At 38.7% G+C, this 17,074-nt stretch overlaps 1 protein-coding gene and 1 pseudogene across 1 annotated transcript; both read right to left on the reverse strand.

Annotated features, from left to right (window-relative positions):
• LOC107740533 (protein leg1a-like) overlaps window positions 1-948 on the reverse strand; it is a 3,474-nt pseudogene extending 2,526 nt beyond the window's left edge.
• A 9,314-nt stretch (window positions 949-10,262) lies between these two features.
• On the reverse strand, window positions 10,263-12,850 carry LOC107740539 (serine/threonine-protein kinase pim-3-like). The gene is made up of 5 exons (XM_016552987.1): window positions 12,795-12,850; window positions 11,522-11,670; window positions 11,031-11,412; window positions 10,770-10,946; window positions 10,263-10,677 (listed from the first exon to the last, which is right to left on the reverse strand). The coding sequence occupies exons 1-5, from the start codon at window positions 12,841-12,843 to the stop codon at window positions 10,583-10,585; spliced, it is 852 nt and encodes a 283-aa protein (XP_016408473.1). The 5' UTR covers window positions 12,844-12,850; the 3' UTR covers window positions 10,263-10,582.
• Between the last annotated feature and the right edge of the window lie 4,224 nt (window positions 12,851-17,074).

The raw sequence follows: 17,074 nt of genomic DNA on the forward strand, positions 1-17,074 counted from the left end.
TAATGACAAAATTTTCATTTTTGGGTGAACTATCCCTTTAAGGCTGATTTTGTGCTCCAGGGTCACAAATGTGCTTGAACTAGTTTGAAAAACCTTTTGCACAAAGAAGTAAACATGGTCAGTATCACAAATTTGCTGACATCCCGTTAGTGACCTAGATATTAGAGACTAGTGAATCTAGTATTCTTCATTTTATGTCATAAATATATTTATTTGTCATTGAACTGCGATATGGTCAGAGACCTTTGGAGCCCACTATGTATAGACGCTGTGACTGATTTCCATTTCTTTAAAGTTTTTTGGAGTTCACATGTCGACATAGTCTTGTGGTGTCTGTGTACAAATATTCCACATGTGCATGCATGATAATTGCTCTTGCTGCTTGACACTGTATTGTATTTAGTCTGTAGTGTTTGTTACAGAAGCTGTCTTCTTGAGTAAACTCTTGTCACTTTGAAAAAAAAAGCATCTGCTTAATGAACAAATATAGGGTGAATTCAGTTAATTAGGACATGTTTTCCCAGTCATCTCAATGGCAAAAAGTGTCCCATTTGACCTGAATTCAACCTAAATGTGCATCTATCGACAGTAACTTGAAAAATGTTTCCCACTTAGTCATGGCATCAGGATATTTGGTGGAACAGTGTGTGAAGCTGGAGCAGTAATCCTGAGCCACCTCTGCTGGAGCCTGGATGTGCAGCTGAATCTCACCCTTCCCAACTACAGCTGTCTGAACTGCTGCCAGGAAGGGAAGCACAGACATGTAGTAGCTCATACCTAGAGAAAAGAAAAGACAGCATGCTTCACTTTACATACATCTAGTGGTGCATATATAGAGCTGCACTTGCATGCATACCAGCTCTGAGGAGAGATGCAAACCGCTTCTGAACTTTCCAATCCATAGGTGTTGCTGCCAGGGCTTGGGTCAGTCAGCCCATACGTGCCATTTTCCCGGACGCGTCCTTGCCAGGATTTGTTTTGGCTTTGTTTTCATGCTTGCTGATGGTAATGATCGAAAAGTAGTTTGACCAATAACATGCAGGCATTGTACATAATGGACCAATCAATCTGTGTGTGAGAAGGTGGGATCTACGGTCAAAGCGATGCAATTACGCGTACATAGGATGTATGTTCGACTTAAAAGCAGCGCGGCTCAGATCGATCAGTGTTTGACATCGAAGTACCTCGAGAGCATTTCGAAAGCATAAGGAACCGTCTGAATGGTAGTTTGATGTCATACACCGATCGGTCTGCACACGCAAACAAAGCCAAAACCTAGATATTTTAGGCAATATAGAAATCCTGGCCAGGACGCGTCCGGGAAAAATGGCACGTATGGTCACCCTATTTTATCAATTCATGAGTTGGTGTTGGAGTAGTGCCAAATGCTGCTGTTTGAGCTACAGGAACTTTTAGGACCTCTTGGCACTAATTTTTTAAAAGTTTAAGCGCGCCATTCAACAACGTCAACAGCTGGAGGATGGAGCCTGGACTTCAGTGTTGCTCTATCTGTCGGTTTTCAATGTTTGTGGAGTTAGCAATATATAAACTGTAAGTATATATGGGAAATGTTTCGTTAGTGACAATTTGAGATACTTTTGAACCTAGCTCAAAGATGCTAATCAGCACATGGTTAGCCAGCATAGTTCTAAACATATAAAAACTAAATGCTATGGAATAACGCCCAAAAAAGTGTGCTTAATTGTAGAAAAAAGGGTGTTCGGTAGTGATGTTCCTTAAAGTTACACCGATTTTTCAGACTTTTGAACACATTTACCTCAAAATGAAGAGACCTATCTACTCACACCTTGCATGAGAGAGGGGGACACAGGAATATTTCCTGATCATAAATGTAGGGGTGTAGTTAAAATCAGTCTCAGATAATGGACTAAAACATACTGTTTCGGTAGTGACATGAAAATGCGGGACACTTTTTATTTTTTTTTACATAATTTACAAAGAAAATATAAAATAGTATTTTTTTAACTTCGCTTTATAAAATAATTAAAAAGATACTTTTAAAAACAACAATGGAAACAAATACAAAAATTATTTCGATATCATTTTCATGAGTTGAAATTTAGGGGTTAGGGTTCGGGACAGCCACCTCCCAATCGAAAGTACCCAATAAATGATGATTTTATATATATATTAAGCTTACTAATATTTTAAATATTATTGTGAGTTTCGATAGATAATAGAAGGATCTTAGTAAACATCTAAGATTTGAATACTTAAATGCTTTTTAAATGTGTTTTTTGGTTGTGGGACAGCAGTCTGGACCAGTTCTGTAGAATGACCCATATAAACGGTTTAGTCCCTACTCTGAGGCAAGTTAGTTAGTCTAAGTTAGTCCCCCCAAAATTGTTCCCAGTTCCTGCGGTGCGAACATGGCAAAAAGCAGGTATTTCCTCCAATAGTTATAGGAACTAGGAAAACGTTTCTTCGGCAAAAGCCCCCATGTACCCTTTTATGAGTAAATACAATATGAAGACATACCTTTAGAGAGTATTACTCCAGTAACGGCTGTTGTGTTCATAACAGCACCATTTCTTTACGAGAGTATGTACTATATTGTCGTATATTCTTTATAGGAAAACAAAAATCAATGTCTTGTATAATGTATTACTTTAGAGCACTGAGCAACTTGTGTAACGCTTAACTTGGCACAATATGGTCATAGGGTCAGCTAGTAGTTTGCAAACAAGAAGAGCATATTTGGATCACCACCCCGCCAGAGTAGCATGATATAACAGTTTCATGTCTGTTTCTCCAGGTGTCACTGAGGACAACCAAACATTTATAGGGCCATGTTGTATTGAGAGGTTCTAAAATAATGTTTGCAACATCCAGGGCCTCATTTATAAAGCGTGCGTACGCACAGATTTGATCTTAGAGTGTGCGTGCACTTAAATCCACAGCAACACTCATATTTGTAAAAACGGTCTTTGACGTGGAAAAGTGCTTATCGTCACGTCAGGGTCTGAGCGGACGTACACACTTTTTCTTTTTGGAGTACTGCAGGTTTTTGGAAATGTAAGCTGTTCTTGCAGCTCGCTGTTCTAAATTAAAGGATTTGGATGATGACTGCGATCTTTTACAAGTTAATGACATTAATTAGGAGTCGTTTACAAGGCAGAGAGCTGAAACCATTCAGTTGCGCGCAAGTTCAAGATCATTTGCGATTCATAGATTTCACATCTGAAAGAGAAATACGCATATTTGATAGATGATCGTAAGAACAAATTTAGGATGGTTTCTGCGCAACGTTTTATAAATGTGGCCTCTGGAGACTTCAGTCAATCTTTTAATTAAGCACTGAATTGGGTCGGAAGCGATAATAAATATTTTATGTCTGTTGATGAATAACATATCACTTAGATGATACACTAGGTCAGTATTGAAATGAACACACGAGAGGCTTTCAAAATTCAGAATCTTAAGGACTGCTAACATACAGAATTCATTTCCTGTAGATCACGTGTATATGAAAAATAATACTTAAGAGTGAACTGATCCTCTTTTTCTTGTCATTGCATCAAATGCCAAACTGATGCCAAGTTATGTTTTATGCTATTGTATTGTATTTTACATAATACTGTAGTGTATATTATTGGTCAACAGATGTTGTTTTAAATAGTGCTTAATAAATAAAATGACATTATCATGTTGATCTGGAATGCACAAACATAATGTCAGAGTCAGCTGAATGAATAGGTTAGCAATTTGATTGGTTCCTTAATGTGATTCTGTGAGTCTCCTAGCCTTTATTATGGCTAGTGACACAATATCACTCTTTGATTAGTAGCCAACAAATAACATATAATACCAACATTCAGCAAGGTTGAAAAGAAATCACCATGTATAATCTTCACAAAATATACACCAATTCTGGCATGACCATTAGCATCATACTTTACTGTTTGAGCTACAAGAACGCTTTGCAATTGTAATAGAAGTTTAAATAGTACAACACTACTAAATATTTTGGGCCCCTTTAACTGCACACAAGTAATGCATTAAAGCTTTTAAAGATTATTATTGCATAAAATACAAAATGCATGCAAACAACTTCGACACTAATACAAAAAAATCTGACTTAAAAAAAAACAAAAAACTTTTTTTTACCATGAAAATGATTTTTTTGTAGAAGGAATGGTCACATGTGGCTGATTTTGTCCAGGAAAGATGAGGGGCTAATTGAGCATGTGCAGTATGAATATCATCCCTGTAGCTCATTCCTGGTTGAAGAAATAAGCCATGTTGCAACTAGTGTTGTTTTTGGCGGCCTGTTTTAATTTTAGTTTTAGTCTAGTCTTTGTGTGAAGCTGCCATTTTAGTTTTTATTAGTTTTAGTCACGTTCATACTCTTTTTAGTCTAGTCAAGTTTTAGTCAACTAAAAGTCTGAGCATTTTAGTCTTATTTTAGTCAGAATTACTGCCCCTCGTTGCAACCGTCCCCACTCTCCCCCTATTTTGGCAGAGAGCTTGAAATTTTCTAACAGTTACTGAATGAAATGAAATGAAATGTCGACCCAGGAGGTGGTTTAGAACTGTGAAGCTTTGGGGGTGTTGTTTGAAATTATCATTGATCTGAATCTGATCCAGGTAAAGAGTTAATGACTGAAAAAAAAGCGGGGTTGAATCCTTGCAGTAATTGGATTACTAAAGTTCTGAATAAAAGTTACTAAATACAGATGCAAGCGGCGATCATCGGGGTCCAAGCACGGCCCACTGGGCAACTGATGTTGAAAAGATCAAATTGACATAAAAAAAAACAGGTCAAATTTGCAAATCTAACTGATGTCAAAAACTTGGAATGACATAGATTTGATATAAATTGAATGTCAAACATATTGGCCCACATATACCTTAAACCAATTTCAGTGTGGGATTAACTTCTTATCTTCACCCAATTACCACTGGAAGAAATTGCTGTCCAAACTGAATTTAAACTGATGTTACAGCATCGTCATCAATGAATAATATTTGACATCAAACTGCTATCAAGCTGCCCGCTGGGAAACACCTCGTGCAGAGGACAGGCCATGTCTCTTTTCAAACGTAATACGAGTAGGCCTATTTAAGTGTCTTCCTATGGAAGTATTATTTTATGTACCATATCTCAATAGACAAATAATATTGTTTCTTCATTTTAACTGGACCGCAATATATGTTGATAACTTGATAAATGTTTTCTGAAATCACGATATATAAATAAATATTAAGGCATTTTGCATTTTGAAGATCACAGATTTCTTTGTAAACTAATCAAACTTAGATTGTTTTAGCCTTTATTAAACTATAATGAATGCTATGCATATTTATTGAACCATATACACAGATTTTAAACTACGCGATCTAAAATAATTCGTTGTCTTGTGCCTCCCGCTTGTGGACAACATTAGTATTGCATCCTTCATCTCTCAATGGAAATCTCAACATATTTCTTATCCTGTGGTTCCCTCTAGTGGACAACATTAGTACATTGTTGTATGTTTTAGTCTTTTTTGAGTTGGCAAAAACCACTCGACTGATTCACATGAAATTTTGCATGTATCATCTATAGACACTAATGACAAAAAATAATTTTAATTAGTCAAGCCATTTAGATATACGCCAATACATTTTGCAGCCACTGCACCATGCACTAATTAAACAAATGAAGTGTACATTGAATGGACACGTCGCACCCTATCCCAGAATTAATTGCAAGACGACGACGGAATTTATATGCAAAGAAAATGGCGGGGGAGAGTTCTGTGGCGGCCGAGGAATTCACATTTAAATGCAAGTATTGTGTTTTAATTTACTCAAATACCTAGCAAAATCATAGACTGTAAAAAAAGATGGACCATGCATCTCCACTTCCTTCCACTATAGAAAAGTGAAGCCAAAGCATCTCAGTATGGCAAAGACCCATTTGTAATAGAACAATTTGGTGCAAACAGTGATGATGTTTTTGTGGGTGGAGCCTATCTGGTGACAGAAAATGACAGTTTTCAAGTAGCAGTCTATGGAAGCCATGGAATAAACGAATAAAAATAAAAAGATTCCGACTTTATTTTCGCAATTCCGAGATTATATCTCACAATTCTGATTAGGAAAAACAACTTGTCATTCTATGGGATGAAATTTGTCTCATATTTACTTACAAATGCATGCAAAATTATCCATGAACTTGATAATTGTTGCAACTGTATCTCACTATCCACAACCAAATGCCTGTCAACTTGTGTCAGTCAAATTCAGAGAGTTACGTGAACATGCAGCCATTTTTCACAAATAGAAACATGGTTTTGAATGCAGATGTTAGTGTATCAGAATTTGCGCATGCGACAAGGAAGATGTGCATTTGTGGATCAATCTCATCGCAGCTGAGCCTACAACCCCTGGCAAATATTATGGAATCACCACACTTAGATGTTCACCCAAAGTTTTGACTTTATAACAAATAAACAAATCACGGATATGACAACAATTTTTGCTTGATAATTCAACACTGTTTATGTCAAACATACCTCAAACAAATTAAATTAAAACATTTTAATTAATGGAAAACTGTTTTCCATATCAAGTAGAGGAAAAAAAAAAAAAAGGAATCAGCTTGTAATTTACATTTCTGAAATAAATACCGGCACATATCTAAAAAGCTAATTAGTCAGCAGTTAAAGGGGTCATATGATGCTTTTTTTAAAGATCATTATTTGGTGTATTTGGTGTAACAGAATATGTTGACATGCTTTAATGTTCAAAAAACACATTATTTTTCAAATACTGTACATTATTGTAGGTCCTCTATGCCCCGCCTCTCTCAAACGCTTCGTTTTCTACAAAGTCCCTCCTTCCGGTGCTTCCAGACCTTAACGAGCTGTTGGACTTGGCCCCAACAAGAGAGCCGTCTGTTGAAACAATGGAAAGGATTATAAAACTCCTTCAAGAAGGAAATCCATCACGGAGTGTGGCAAAAGAAGTTGGACGTTCCCAGTCAGCTGTTTCTAAAATTTGGTGCAAGTATATACAAAATGGAAAGGTTACAAAAGGAAAACATACAGGCAGACCAAGGAAGACCCCAAAGCATCAGGATAGAAAATGCACAACGAAACAAATGAAAAACAAATGGGCGGAAACAGGAGCCAATGTGTGTGACAGAACTGTAAGAAACCGGGTGAATGAAATGGGATTTAAATATAGAAAAGCCAAACGAAAACCAGCATTAAACACCTAAACAGAAGAAAACAAGGTACAGTGGGCTGAAGAGAAGCAGTCATGGAGTGTGGATGATTGGATGAATCACGAATCTGCATTGGACATGATGCTGGAACTTCTGTATGGTGCCGCTCTAATGAAATGCATAAAGACGACTGCATGAAGAAAACAACCAAATTTCCCAACTCATTTATGATATGGGGTTGCATGTCAGGTAAAGGACCAGGAGAAAATGGCAATCCTTACCTCAACAGTCAATGCAGCACAAGTGTACATTGAAATTTTGGACACTTTTCTCATTCCATCAATAGAAAAGAAGTTTTCAGGATGATAATGCATCTTGCCACAGAGCAAAGAGTGTTGAAGCTTTTCTTCAGGAAAGGCATATCAACTCAATGACATGGCCAGCAAACAGTCCGGATCTCAATCCGATTGAACATTTATGGTGGAAATTGAAAAAACTGGTCCATGACAAGGCTCCATCTTGCAAAGCTGATCTGTCAACCGCTATTCGACAAAGTTGGAAGCAGAATATTGTTTTTCATTAGTGAAGTCCATGCCCCAAAGAATTCAGGCCGCCATAAAAGCAAGAGGAGGAGCAACAAAGTACTAATTGTGTGTTTTGGTAGATGATTCCATATTTTTTTCCTCTACTTGATATGGAAAACAAATTTTCATGTTGAATTATTAAACAAAAATAGTTTTGTGTGATATCTGTGATTCGTTTATTTGTTATGAAGTAAATAATTTGGGTAAACAACATCTAAGTGTGGCGATTCCATAATTTTTGCCAGGTGTTGTAAGAAAATCAGCGACCACTAGATGGCACCAGCCCCAGCTACATGTGCACAATCCATTGTGTATGGTTTTATAAATGGTTAAAGTCATTTTATTTATTTATTTATTTTTGGCTATTCTCCTCTGCCTGTAGAAATATCTAAAAACTCCAGATGTTTTATTGAACTTATTGTAACTTAACTTGTCTCACAGAAACAAGACACAGAATAGCCAAACAAGCACTTCGTGACGTTACCTTGGGTTTTTCTGTATTTTAACAGCACATTATTCCTTCCTTGTTTTATTATTATTATTATTAAAGGGTTGCCTCCTGATAAAGATTATTCTAGTCGACTACAGTCACTCATTTAAGGCATTAGTAATCGCACGTTCGTATAAAATTAATTATAAAATTATATAGCCTACTATACTAAACCAATGAGCCTTTAATAGGCTATAGCCTATTCCACGCTCAAGCGGACGCATTCATATCGTTAGCTAAATAACAATGTAATCAACTTCCAGGGTGGCCTGATATTTATAATGAAAAGGTGGTGCAGTCCTACATACATCTCAGTGTTTGATTTAAAAGTGCAATCTAGAAGCACAAGCAGCTGATGAAGGTCTCAGATGCAGTCAGGAGAGAAGCTGCTGGTGAAAACCATCTCTATGCATGCAGACAGAGACACACCCTCTGGAGACCAACATTGTGAAGTCCTATGAGTGGAACGAGTGGGAGCTCCGAAGAAAAGCCATTAAACTGGTGAGAAGCGTTCACACACATGATCTCAGTCCAGACATGCATTAGAGAATTTAACCCTGTAAGAAACTCTCTGTCTCAGGCCAATCTGCGGAATAAAGTCACACGCTCGATGCAGACGCACTCGAGTCACATGAGACGACACAACAGCACACAGACGTTCCTCCCTAAAGACGCCGCCAGCCAGACGAAGCGGGACGGAGAGAGTAACGTACCCAAAGCACAGGTGTACCTGTCAGGACTGAGAGGAGGAACAAACATGATGAAGCTGGATCTGACCAGAGCTGTTGATGAGTGACCTGCACACTCAGTAAACTCTGAAAGCAAACTGTGTGAATGTGTCAGTCTGCTTCAGGACACGCCTCTGCGTCTCAAGGTCTTTCCTGAACACAGGATGAGATCTTTAGAAGAATGGCTTCCATTATATCTGAGACTTTTCTCACTATATCTTCTATGTTGATAGAAGGTTCATTTTTGAGTGAATCTCTTTCAGTAGCATTAACTCATTCTACAATTAATCCCTGTTAACCACTTCCTACACCCACAAACCTCGTGTCCGTTCAAGTGGACGCACTTCATTGTGTGATTCATAGAAATTGTGTGTTATGAAATACTGTCTTACTTCTTCCAGGTCTTGTGTAAAGCAATGAGAAAGACTCAGACTCATCACAGGTGCTCAGACTCATCATTTTTTTAAAATACATTTATTATAGATTACTAAATTATTAGTTACTACATTAATAAATTATTAGTTATTAGCAACATTCAGAAGTATTATTTTTAACGTTAAGCCACCAATTTAACAGAATTTACTTTCTAAAATATTATACAAAAATATAATTGACTTTCTAAAAATATTAGTTTAAAAATAGCATTTACTTTCTGAAATATTAAAAATAGCTTTTTTGCATTTCTTACATTAAATGTCACTAATAAGCCACCAATTAGTGACTACATTTACTTTCTAAAATATTATACAAAAAAATCTTTTACTTTCGAAAATATTATTTTAAAAATAGTATTTACTTTCTGAAATATTAAAATAGCTTTTTTTGCATTTCTTACATTAATGTCACTAATAAGCCACCAATTAGTGACTACATTCACTTTCTAAAATATACAAAAATATAATTTACTTTCTGAAATATTAAAAAATAGCTTTTTTTGTTGTTTTTTTTAAATTTCTTACGTTAATGTCACTAATAAGCCACCAATTAGTGACTACATTTACTTTCTAAAATAGCATAAAAAATAGCATTTACTTTCGGAAATATTATTTAAAAAAAATTGCATTTACTTTCTGAAATATTATAAGAAATAGAATATCGTTTCACATTTTTTTACATTAGTCACTAATTGATGCTTTATTGGTAACATTACTTTTACTTTCTATAATATTGTATAAGTAGTTGTTGTTTTTTTACATTCCTTACATTAATAATTTGTGAAGCACTAATTAAGTGATTATTTTTACATGCATTTACGAATTTCTCATTTAAAAATTTCTTATGATCCTTTCTCATTTCTACAGACAGCAGCGTTCTAAAATATTATATTATTGTCGTTCTTTGTGTCGAGTGGTTTTCTTCTGTTTTTGAGAGCGTTTAGTGACGGAGCTGCAGGTGTTCGCGGGTTAAGAATACGAGCATGTGAACACAAGCGCTGCTTTGCTGTCTGCCGATGCTCTGAGGTGCTTGTGAACACAGCCGTCATTTTACCTGCAGCTCCACAGTCTCGCTGCATTTCCTGAGACTCCTCGAGACGCCGCTGGTCACTCACTAAACTCCTCAGCTCTGCTCTGTCTGATGCACACTGGGATCCCTGCCTTCTTCCAGTCTAGGCTTTCATCCAGCGGTGCTCTTCCAGCTGCTGCAGCGTCAGCCGGTGAGCTGGATTACGGCTCAAGCAGTGGAAGATCAGGTCATGGCACGCTGGGAAGAGTTCAGAGAGAGCGCGGTTAGTCTCCACACATCAAACACGAACAGTAAACATCAGCATAATGTGGAGCTGTTTGTGTGTTCACCTGTGGATAAGGTGGGATCCATCCTGACGTAGCCTTGCTGAATGGCATCAAAGCTTTCGAAGGGCAGATATCTGTGAATGATCTCAAAGAGCAGAACGGCCAGCGCCCAGACGTCTGCTGCTGCGGCGTGGAATATGGACTGACCGAGGACCTCAGGAGGGGTGTATGCGTCTGATCCTGTGAGAGACACACACAGCTTCAGTGCTTCTGTACGCTTCACCATCAACAGCACAACATCACGTGATCATCAGCGAGACTCACCTTGGTATTGGCTGCTGTTAAAGCCCTCGCTGCTGATCAGACGAGCGCAGCGGAAGTCGATGAGCTTGAGCTCCAGACTGTGGAGAGTCACCAGGATGTTCCTCGAGCGGATATCACCATGATAAACTCCACGCTCATGGCAGTGTTTGACCGCTTGAAGCACCTGAAGCATGAACAAGCGTGCTTGTGCTTCACTAACGGGGCCGGAGAACAAGATGTAATCCTCCAAGGTCCTGCAGGGTTCAGGGTACTCCATAATGAGAGTGAAGCTGCTCTCATCCTCCAGCCACTGGTGTAGCTCCATGATGTTGGGGCATGAGGGAGCTTCTCCCAGCCGGAGCATCAGAGCCACTTCAGCAAGCAGGGGTTTGGAGTGACCAGGCTGAGAAGAGACGAACACAACCACAGTTAGTTTGCTGTCTTCTGTTCCAGCTGCATGTCAGCTACAGGTTATAAAAACACCAAATATTCTTCAGGTTTTGCTAACTTACAATGTCAAGATAGCGGTCCGCTCTGCGCTTGGGGACACACTTCAGAGCAACCTTCACTTTGTCGCTGAATATGTGTGTTCCCTCGTAGACCTTGCTGAAGTTTCCTGATGCGATCAAATGTCCCACTTCAAACAAAGACACGACGGATCCTGACAAACACACAGAAACAGAAGATGGACATGTTTGAGACTTCCTTTGATTGTAAAGAGCTGAGCTGAAGGACCATCAAATCAAGAGTCTTGAAGACTTTCTTTAGTTTCAGATGCACTGCAGATCAGCTACAAGTGATGGCAGAGTATCACAGTCTACAGCAGGGCTTGACATTAACACCAGCCAACCCAGCAAGTGCGGGTGGATTTCAGCAGTGACGGGGAACACGGTCACTCCCACTAGCCACTTTGGCGGGTTGATTTTTATATATAGAAACAGAGCTCGACAAGTGGATTTGTTGAGCGCATCTCTGTGCAACACAGCGGTGTTTTGGTTCTGAATGATTTGGCGCTTTTGAATTAATCATTTGAGTCAATGATTCAGTGGTCCACTCATAAAGACAGACACTTGCTTCAATCTTGAATGAATCCGCCGTCTGAACGAATCGTTTAAATGAAAGCCTCAATGACTCACTCGTTAAGACAGTCACTCGCTGCCACCTACTGGCGGTTTACTTTCATATTTAAAAGTAGCTTATCTTTGTATTTTTTCCAACATTTCATAATTGTATATTTAAAGAAAAAACTGATTTAAAACACCAAGCTCAAAACATTAATGTTATATTATAATTCTGCAGTGTAAATGCATTCATGTTACATTTCAGCTACATTAAACTGTCTGTGTAAATGCATAAAGGCCACTACAGCTGCTTCTGTTTCTTCTGCAGTGGAAAGATCGGTTTTGCTAATACTGATTTCATTTCATTGGTAACAGCCCTATAGTGTCTTATTATATTACGTGAAATTATTATTAAAATGTAAGAATTTGATATGAAAGATGATGCATGCATTTAATATGGTTAGGGAAAATGCCCTTTAAATAATAATAATAATAATCAATTTAAATACATTTTAGTATGCAGTAACTTTAGTCATATGAGATGTAATTTCCCAACAACAAAATTGTGGCCAGTGAAAATGCTGAGTGGCTAGTAAATTTGGAAAACCACTAGCCACAGTGGCTGGTGAGCAAAAAAGTTAATGCCAAGCCCAGGTCTACAGTATCGATAAAGAGAAAATAACACAGAGCAGAAATAACATGATGCAAAGCAGTAATGACTCACCTTGAGGCCGTTCGATTTCTGGATCAGGCGACACTGTGTCCGGTGCCATTTCTGACACGATCGACGGCACTGAACCGGGAACTGAACCAGACACTGAACCGGGACCTGAACCGGGAACTGAACCAGACAATGAACCGGGAACTGAACAGGACAGAACTGCATCGTGGGCCTCTTGCTGGATCTCAGAGGGACCTTCTTCCTCAGACGACTGGAGATCTGCAGAGACCTGGTCCTGCTCCGGCAGAAACAGCAGCTCAGGAACGAGCTGGGATTGGTCCAGATCCGGCTCTGCTTTAGGAGGCTGGACTCGGTCCGGGTCGCAGCAGGGGAAGAGCTGCTTCACAGCCTCACATGCTCTCCGGAAGAAGGCACGGACCGCTCTCCTCTTCCTTCCTTTCTTGGCCTTTTCTAAAACGAATGAAGAGCAAACCATTAGAAACATCTCTGACCACAGATTACATGTGAACTAGCAATTAAACATGGAAACAGTTCAACAAATGTCATTGTCAAATTATTAAGTAGTTACTTTAAGTGATCAAATCAGAATTACAACGGAGTGTCTATTTACACTAAATAGCATGCCTTTTTGGCAGAAGCTATTTACACTAACTCCAAAGTGTGATGGGGGTAGTCAACAAAAGACGGTCATCAAACATCTGGTCCAGTGGCGTAAATGGTTAAGGCGCGTGCTTTTTGACACAATCGACCCTTTTGCCAAAATTGTTTCTCCCTTTTCAAATCTCATATCACATAGAAAAGGCATTTATTTTCTATAAAAATAAAGGAAATAATCAAAAAGTTGAAAAAGTATCAGGTAGGGTTAGGGTAGGAGTAGGGAGCGCTTTATTGTCCCAATAAGGTGGCATCCATTTAATTATTTGAATTTTAATTTACATTTAATATGCTATTATTGCATACTGTTTTATAATTTATTACAATACTGAGGTGCAGATAATTGACACTATTTGCAATAAGTGGTATAATTAGCAGAAAATCTTGCTATTTTAACGGTGTAACTTTTTAACTATTTTTACTTAGTGTGAATAGCCGCTGCCAAATAATGATTATTAGAATAGAACAGGACTGAAATAAAGGAACCAAAGTAATAATGACTCACTGTGACACAGATTCAGAGCGGATGAATCTGGAACAGGATCCGGTGTTTGCTCGATGATCCCGGAGGAACGTGGCACACACGACGGCGGCTCCGGATCGTCACACACCTGCCCCGGCAGACACAGCAGCTCCAGAACGGCAGGATCCGCGGCAGCCGTCGGACCCGAGACAGGCGTCACCTCGGGATCGTCCAGAAGAGCGTCCGTCTGTGCTGCGAGACGCACCACTCTGTCCGGCCCGCAGCAGACGAACGGCCGCTTTACAGCCTTGCACAGCTTCCGGAAGAAGACACGCACTGCTTTCCCATTCTTCCCTTTGGAAGCTTTGTCTGGAATAAAGAAGAGCGAAGAGCAAACTATTAGAAACAAACATCTCTGACTACAGATCAGAAACAGATTCAATTTCCTGACAGTAAACTGACTCAAGAAGAAAGTAAAGTGCAGCTCTAATAATTAGAATAACTTGTAATTAGTTCACAGAAACGATCTGCAGTTAAATTCAGGGCCGGATTGACCTTTTATAGTGACATACTAATAGCGAATCTTTAAAGGGGTCATATGATGTGATTTCAAGTTTCCCTTTCTCTTTGGAGTGTTACAAGCTGATTGTGCATAGATAAGATCCCTGAAGTTGCAAAGACTAAAGTCTCAAAACCAAAGAGGTTTCTTTTTTTTGATAATTCTTTATCAAAGTTAAGACTCTGCCACGCCCCCCTAAAACGGCTATACACAAAATAATGATCTTTTAAAAAGCATCATATGACCCCTTTAAGTTGAACTGCTTCAAGAACCCCGCTACTAAGAAATGTCATGTAGCTTTTCAGCTGTGAAACTATTTTGTTGATAAATTTGCGGGGCAGCGCTGACAACAAGTTTCTGTTCACGTCTCCGCGTCTCTGAGAGACAGAAAGCGTTATTTCCTTGCATTAAAAGGTGAAAAACATAGAAATAGTTTGTCATGTTTTTACCCTATTGTTTGTTATATATATTTGCTGTGGTTTTGGTTCTTTTACTGCTGTAGATAGCCCATAGTATAACAAAAATGTTATATATCTCTTCATTGTGTTTGGGCCCCCTGGACGAGCAAGCACACCCAGGTAAACCCGGCCCTGATTAAATTCATATTTTGCTGGAACGCTGGATATTCTTGTCAAAGAGGTCAAACACTGAGCTCAGACCGAGAGAAGCAAAGTAACACTAGAGAGATTACTGCTGTTGATTCCCATCTCACCTGCTGGGCTGTTGTTCTCCATCGTGTCCTTCATTTCATCGTTCAGATCGATACTTTCGAAGCTCGATGCTTCCGAAGCCCAGGCGGCTCGAGCGACAGATTCACTGCGCTCAGTTGTTGTAGACATCTTGTTTGATTATGACAGAAATCAGATTATACTGATAATTGTGGACACAATGTGTGTAAACTGTGAATAGTCTGAAAAAACTGTCTGTAAACCGTGAATCTAAAGTGAGCGGAACCAGTCGCTGATTTCAAACACTCACTCAACCAGATCCGCGTCTGCCGTTAGAAGCTTGAGCAGGGCTTTATATACCCGCTGCTCTGTGACGTCACACTCAAGGCGCTCGCGCTTTTCTTTTCTTTTCTTTTTTTTGTTTGTTACAGCGCTCATAGCCGCTGTGTTTTGTGGTTGTTTTAAAATGAATACTAATAGAGTGGGGGAACTATGACGTCACTTTCTAGGCGGATCGGCTGGCAGCATCGCACTGGTTCCGTCACAAAAAACCAATGGGATTTTTCCATAGGCTTTTGGATTATCGCAAAAACAAAAAAGCTCTGTGTTCAGTCATAGTTCATGAAACGTACACGTTTTGTCCATCAAGATAATCTTCACAAAATAACTTTCATGAATTTTGAAGCCAAAATAAAATCGCCAGAATTGAAACGCTAAACTTATATAAAACGAACTACAGCACCACGGTAGCGAAAAGGATTTACTCTGTAACGTTATATGCATTTTAATCCACGCTACATTAACCTTTTCATATAAACTGGAATAAATACAAAACTAGAGCCAAACTAAAACTGAAATGAGACATTTAATAAATATTATAGTGAATAAATGAAATAATCATAACTAAAGGACGTATGAAAGGCTGTACATTTCGAAATAAGGTGCATTAAAAGTCAATAAATCCTTGATTAATATGAATATTTTAATTAAAAACGTGTCTCCGCGTACTATTCAATAAAATTCTAGTGCATTTAATCTATTAATAGCAGAGTGAGCGAGTTTTTGGATATGGTAAGATTAAACTTATTTTAGTGAATAAAGTACCACATCTGAGCTATCGTTTTGTTAGGGATGGTAACAATGTTATTTTATCCTTGCTTCTAGAAAATCCTCAATCTGCTTTCTAACAGCTTCATGTGGCCGTAAACATTTAATTTTAACGTGGCTTTAAGCACTATGCATTCTTAAAGTTTCACTTTCCCCGAGACTAAGCCGCTAAATGTGGTGTTTACATGGAATAATCGTGATATGAGTTTACCTTATGGTGCCCAGAGTCTCCGAATGAGTAAGCGATAAAACTATGCGAGCATCTTCCATCCCAAGTAGGGTTGCCAACCGTTCCGTATAATACGGAATCGTCCCGTATTTAAGGCATCAAAGAAGCGTTCCGTATGAAAGCTATACGGAACGCAGTTTGTCCCGTATTTAAGGCATATGCCGTATGAACACCTAGACCATACGAATAACAAACTCTAAATTGAGAATTAATCATTCTTTTTTGACAAGTGTTTGATTTGTGAACATAGCCGCTCCAGGGAGGCTTTAAGAGCAAGCGGAATCCTCTTCACAGCGAGCGGGACTCGCGCTAACAGAGTTGGGGTTTTTTAACGACCGCGTTTCGACTTCAGCAAATCAGTTTGAGCGAATGCAAACAACGTGATTCATATCCAGCCACGCAAGAAAACGTGCATTTTACCTGAGAGAAGATGTGATCAATGAGGAAAGTCGTATTTACATTTAAGTAACTTCCAGCGTATTCTTAAATTTTATTTGAATTATTGCTAAATCTGCACCTCTTCTGTGGCAAATTTAAATTTCATAATGATTCTTACTCCGTGAAGTCAAGCAGCAGAAGTTAAGTGACAATATGCAAATACTTATGGCCCATTTTGGGGTGAACTAAATATACAAGACTAGT

This window comes from Sinocyclocheilus rhinocerous, unplaced genomic scaffold, assembly GCF_001515625.1.
Source record: "Sinocyclocheilus rhinocerous isolate Xijiao unplaced genomic scaffold, SAMN03320098_v1.1 scaffold1246, whole genome shotgun sequence".
In the NCBI taxonomy this organism is placed as follows: domain Eukaryota; kingdom Metazoa; phylum Chordata; class Actinopteri; order Cypriniformes; family Cyprinidae; genus Sinocyclocheilus; species Sinocyclocheilus rhinocerous.

Coding starts and splice junctions, on each gene's coding strand:
- LOC107740539 (XM_016552987.1), bottom strand. CDS start 12,843: ATGGCACCGGACACAGTGTCGCCTGATCCAGAAATCGAACGGCCTCAA. Junction 11,413..11,521: donor CGGACCGCTATCTTGACATT/GTAAGTTAGCAA, acceptor GTCTCTTCTCAG/CCTGGTCACTCCAAACCCCT. Junction 10,947..11,030: donor TAACAGCAGCCAATACCAAG/GTGAGTCTCGCT, acceptor TGTCTCTCACAG/GATCAGACGCATACACCCCT.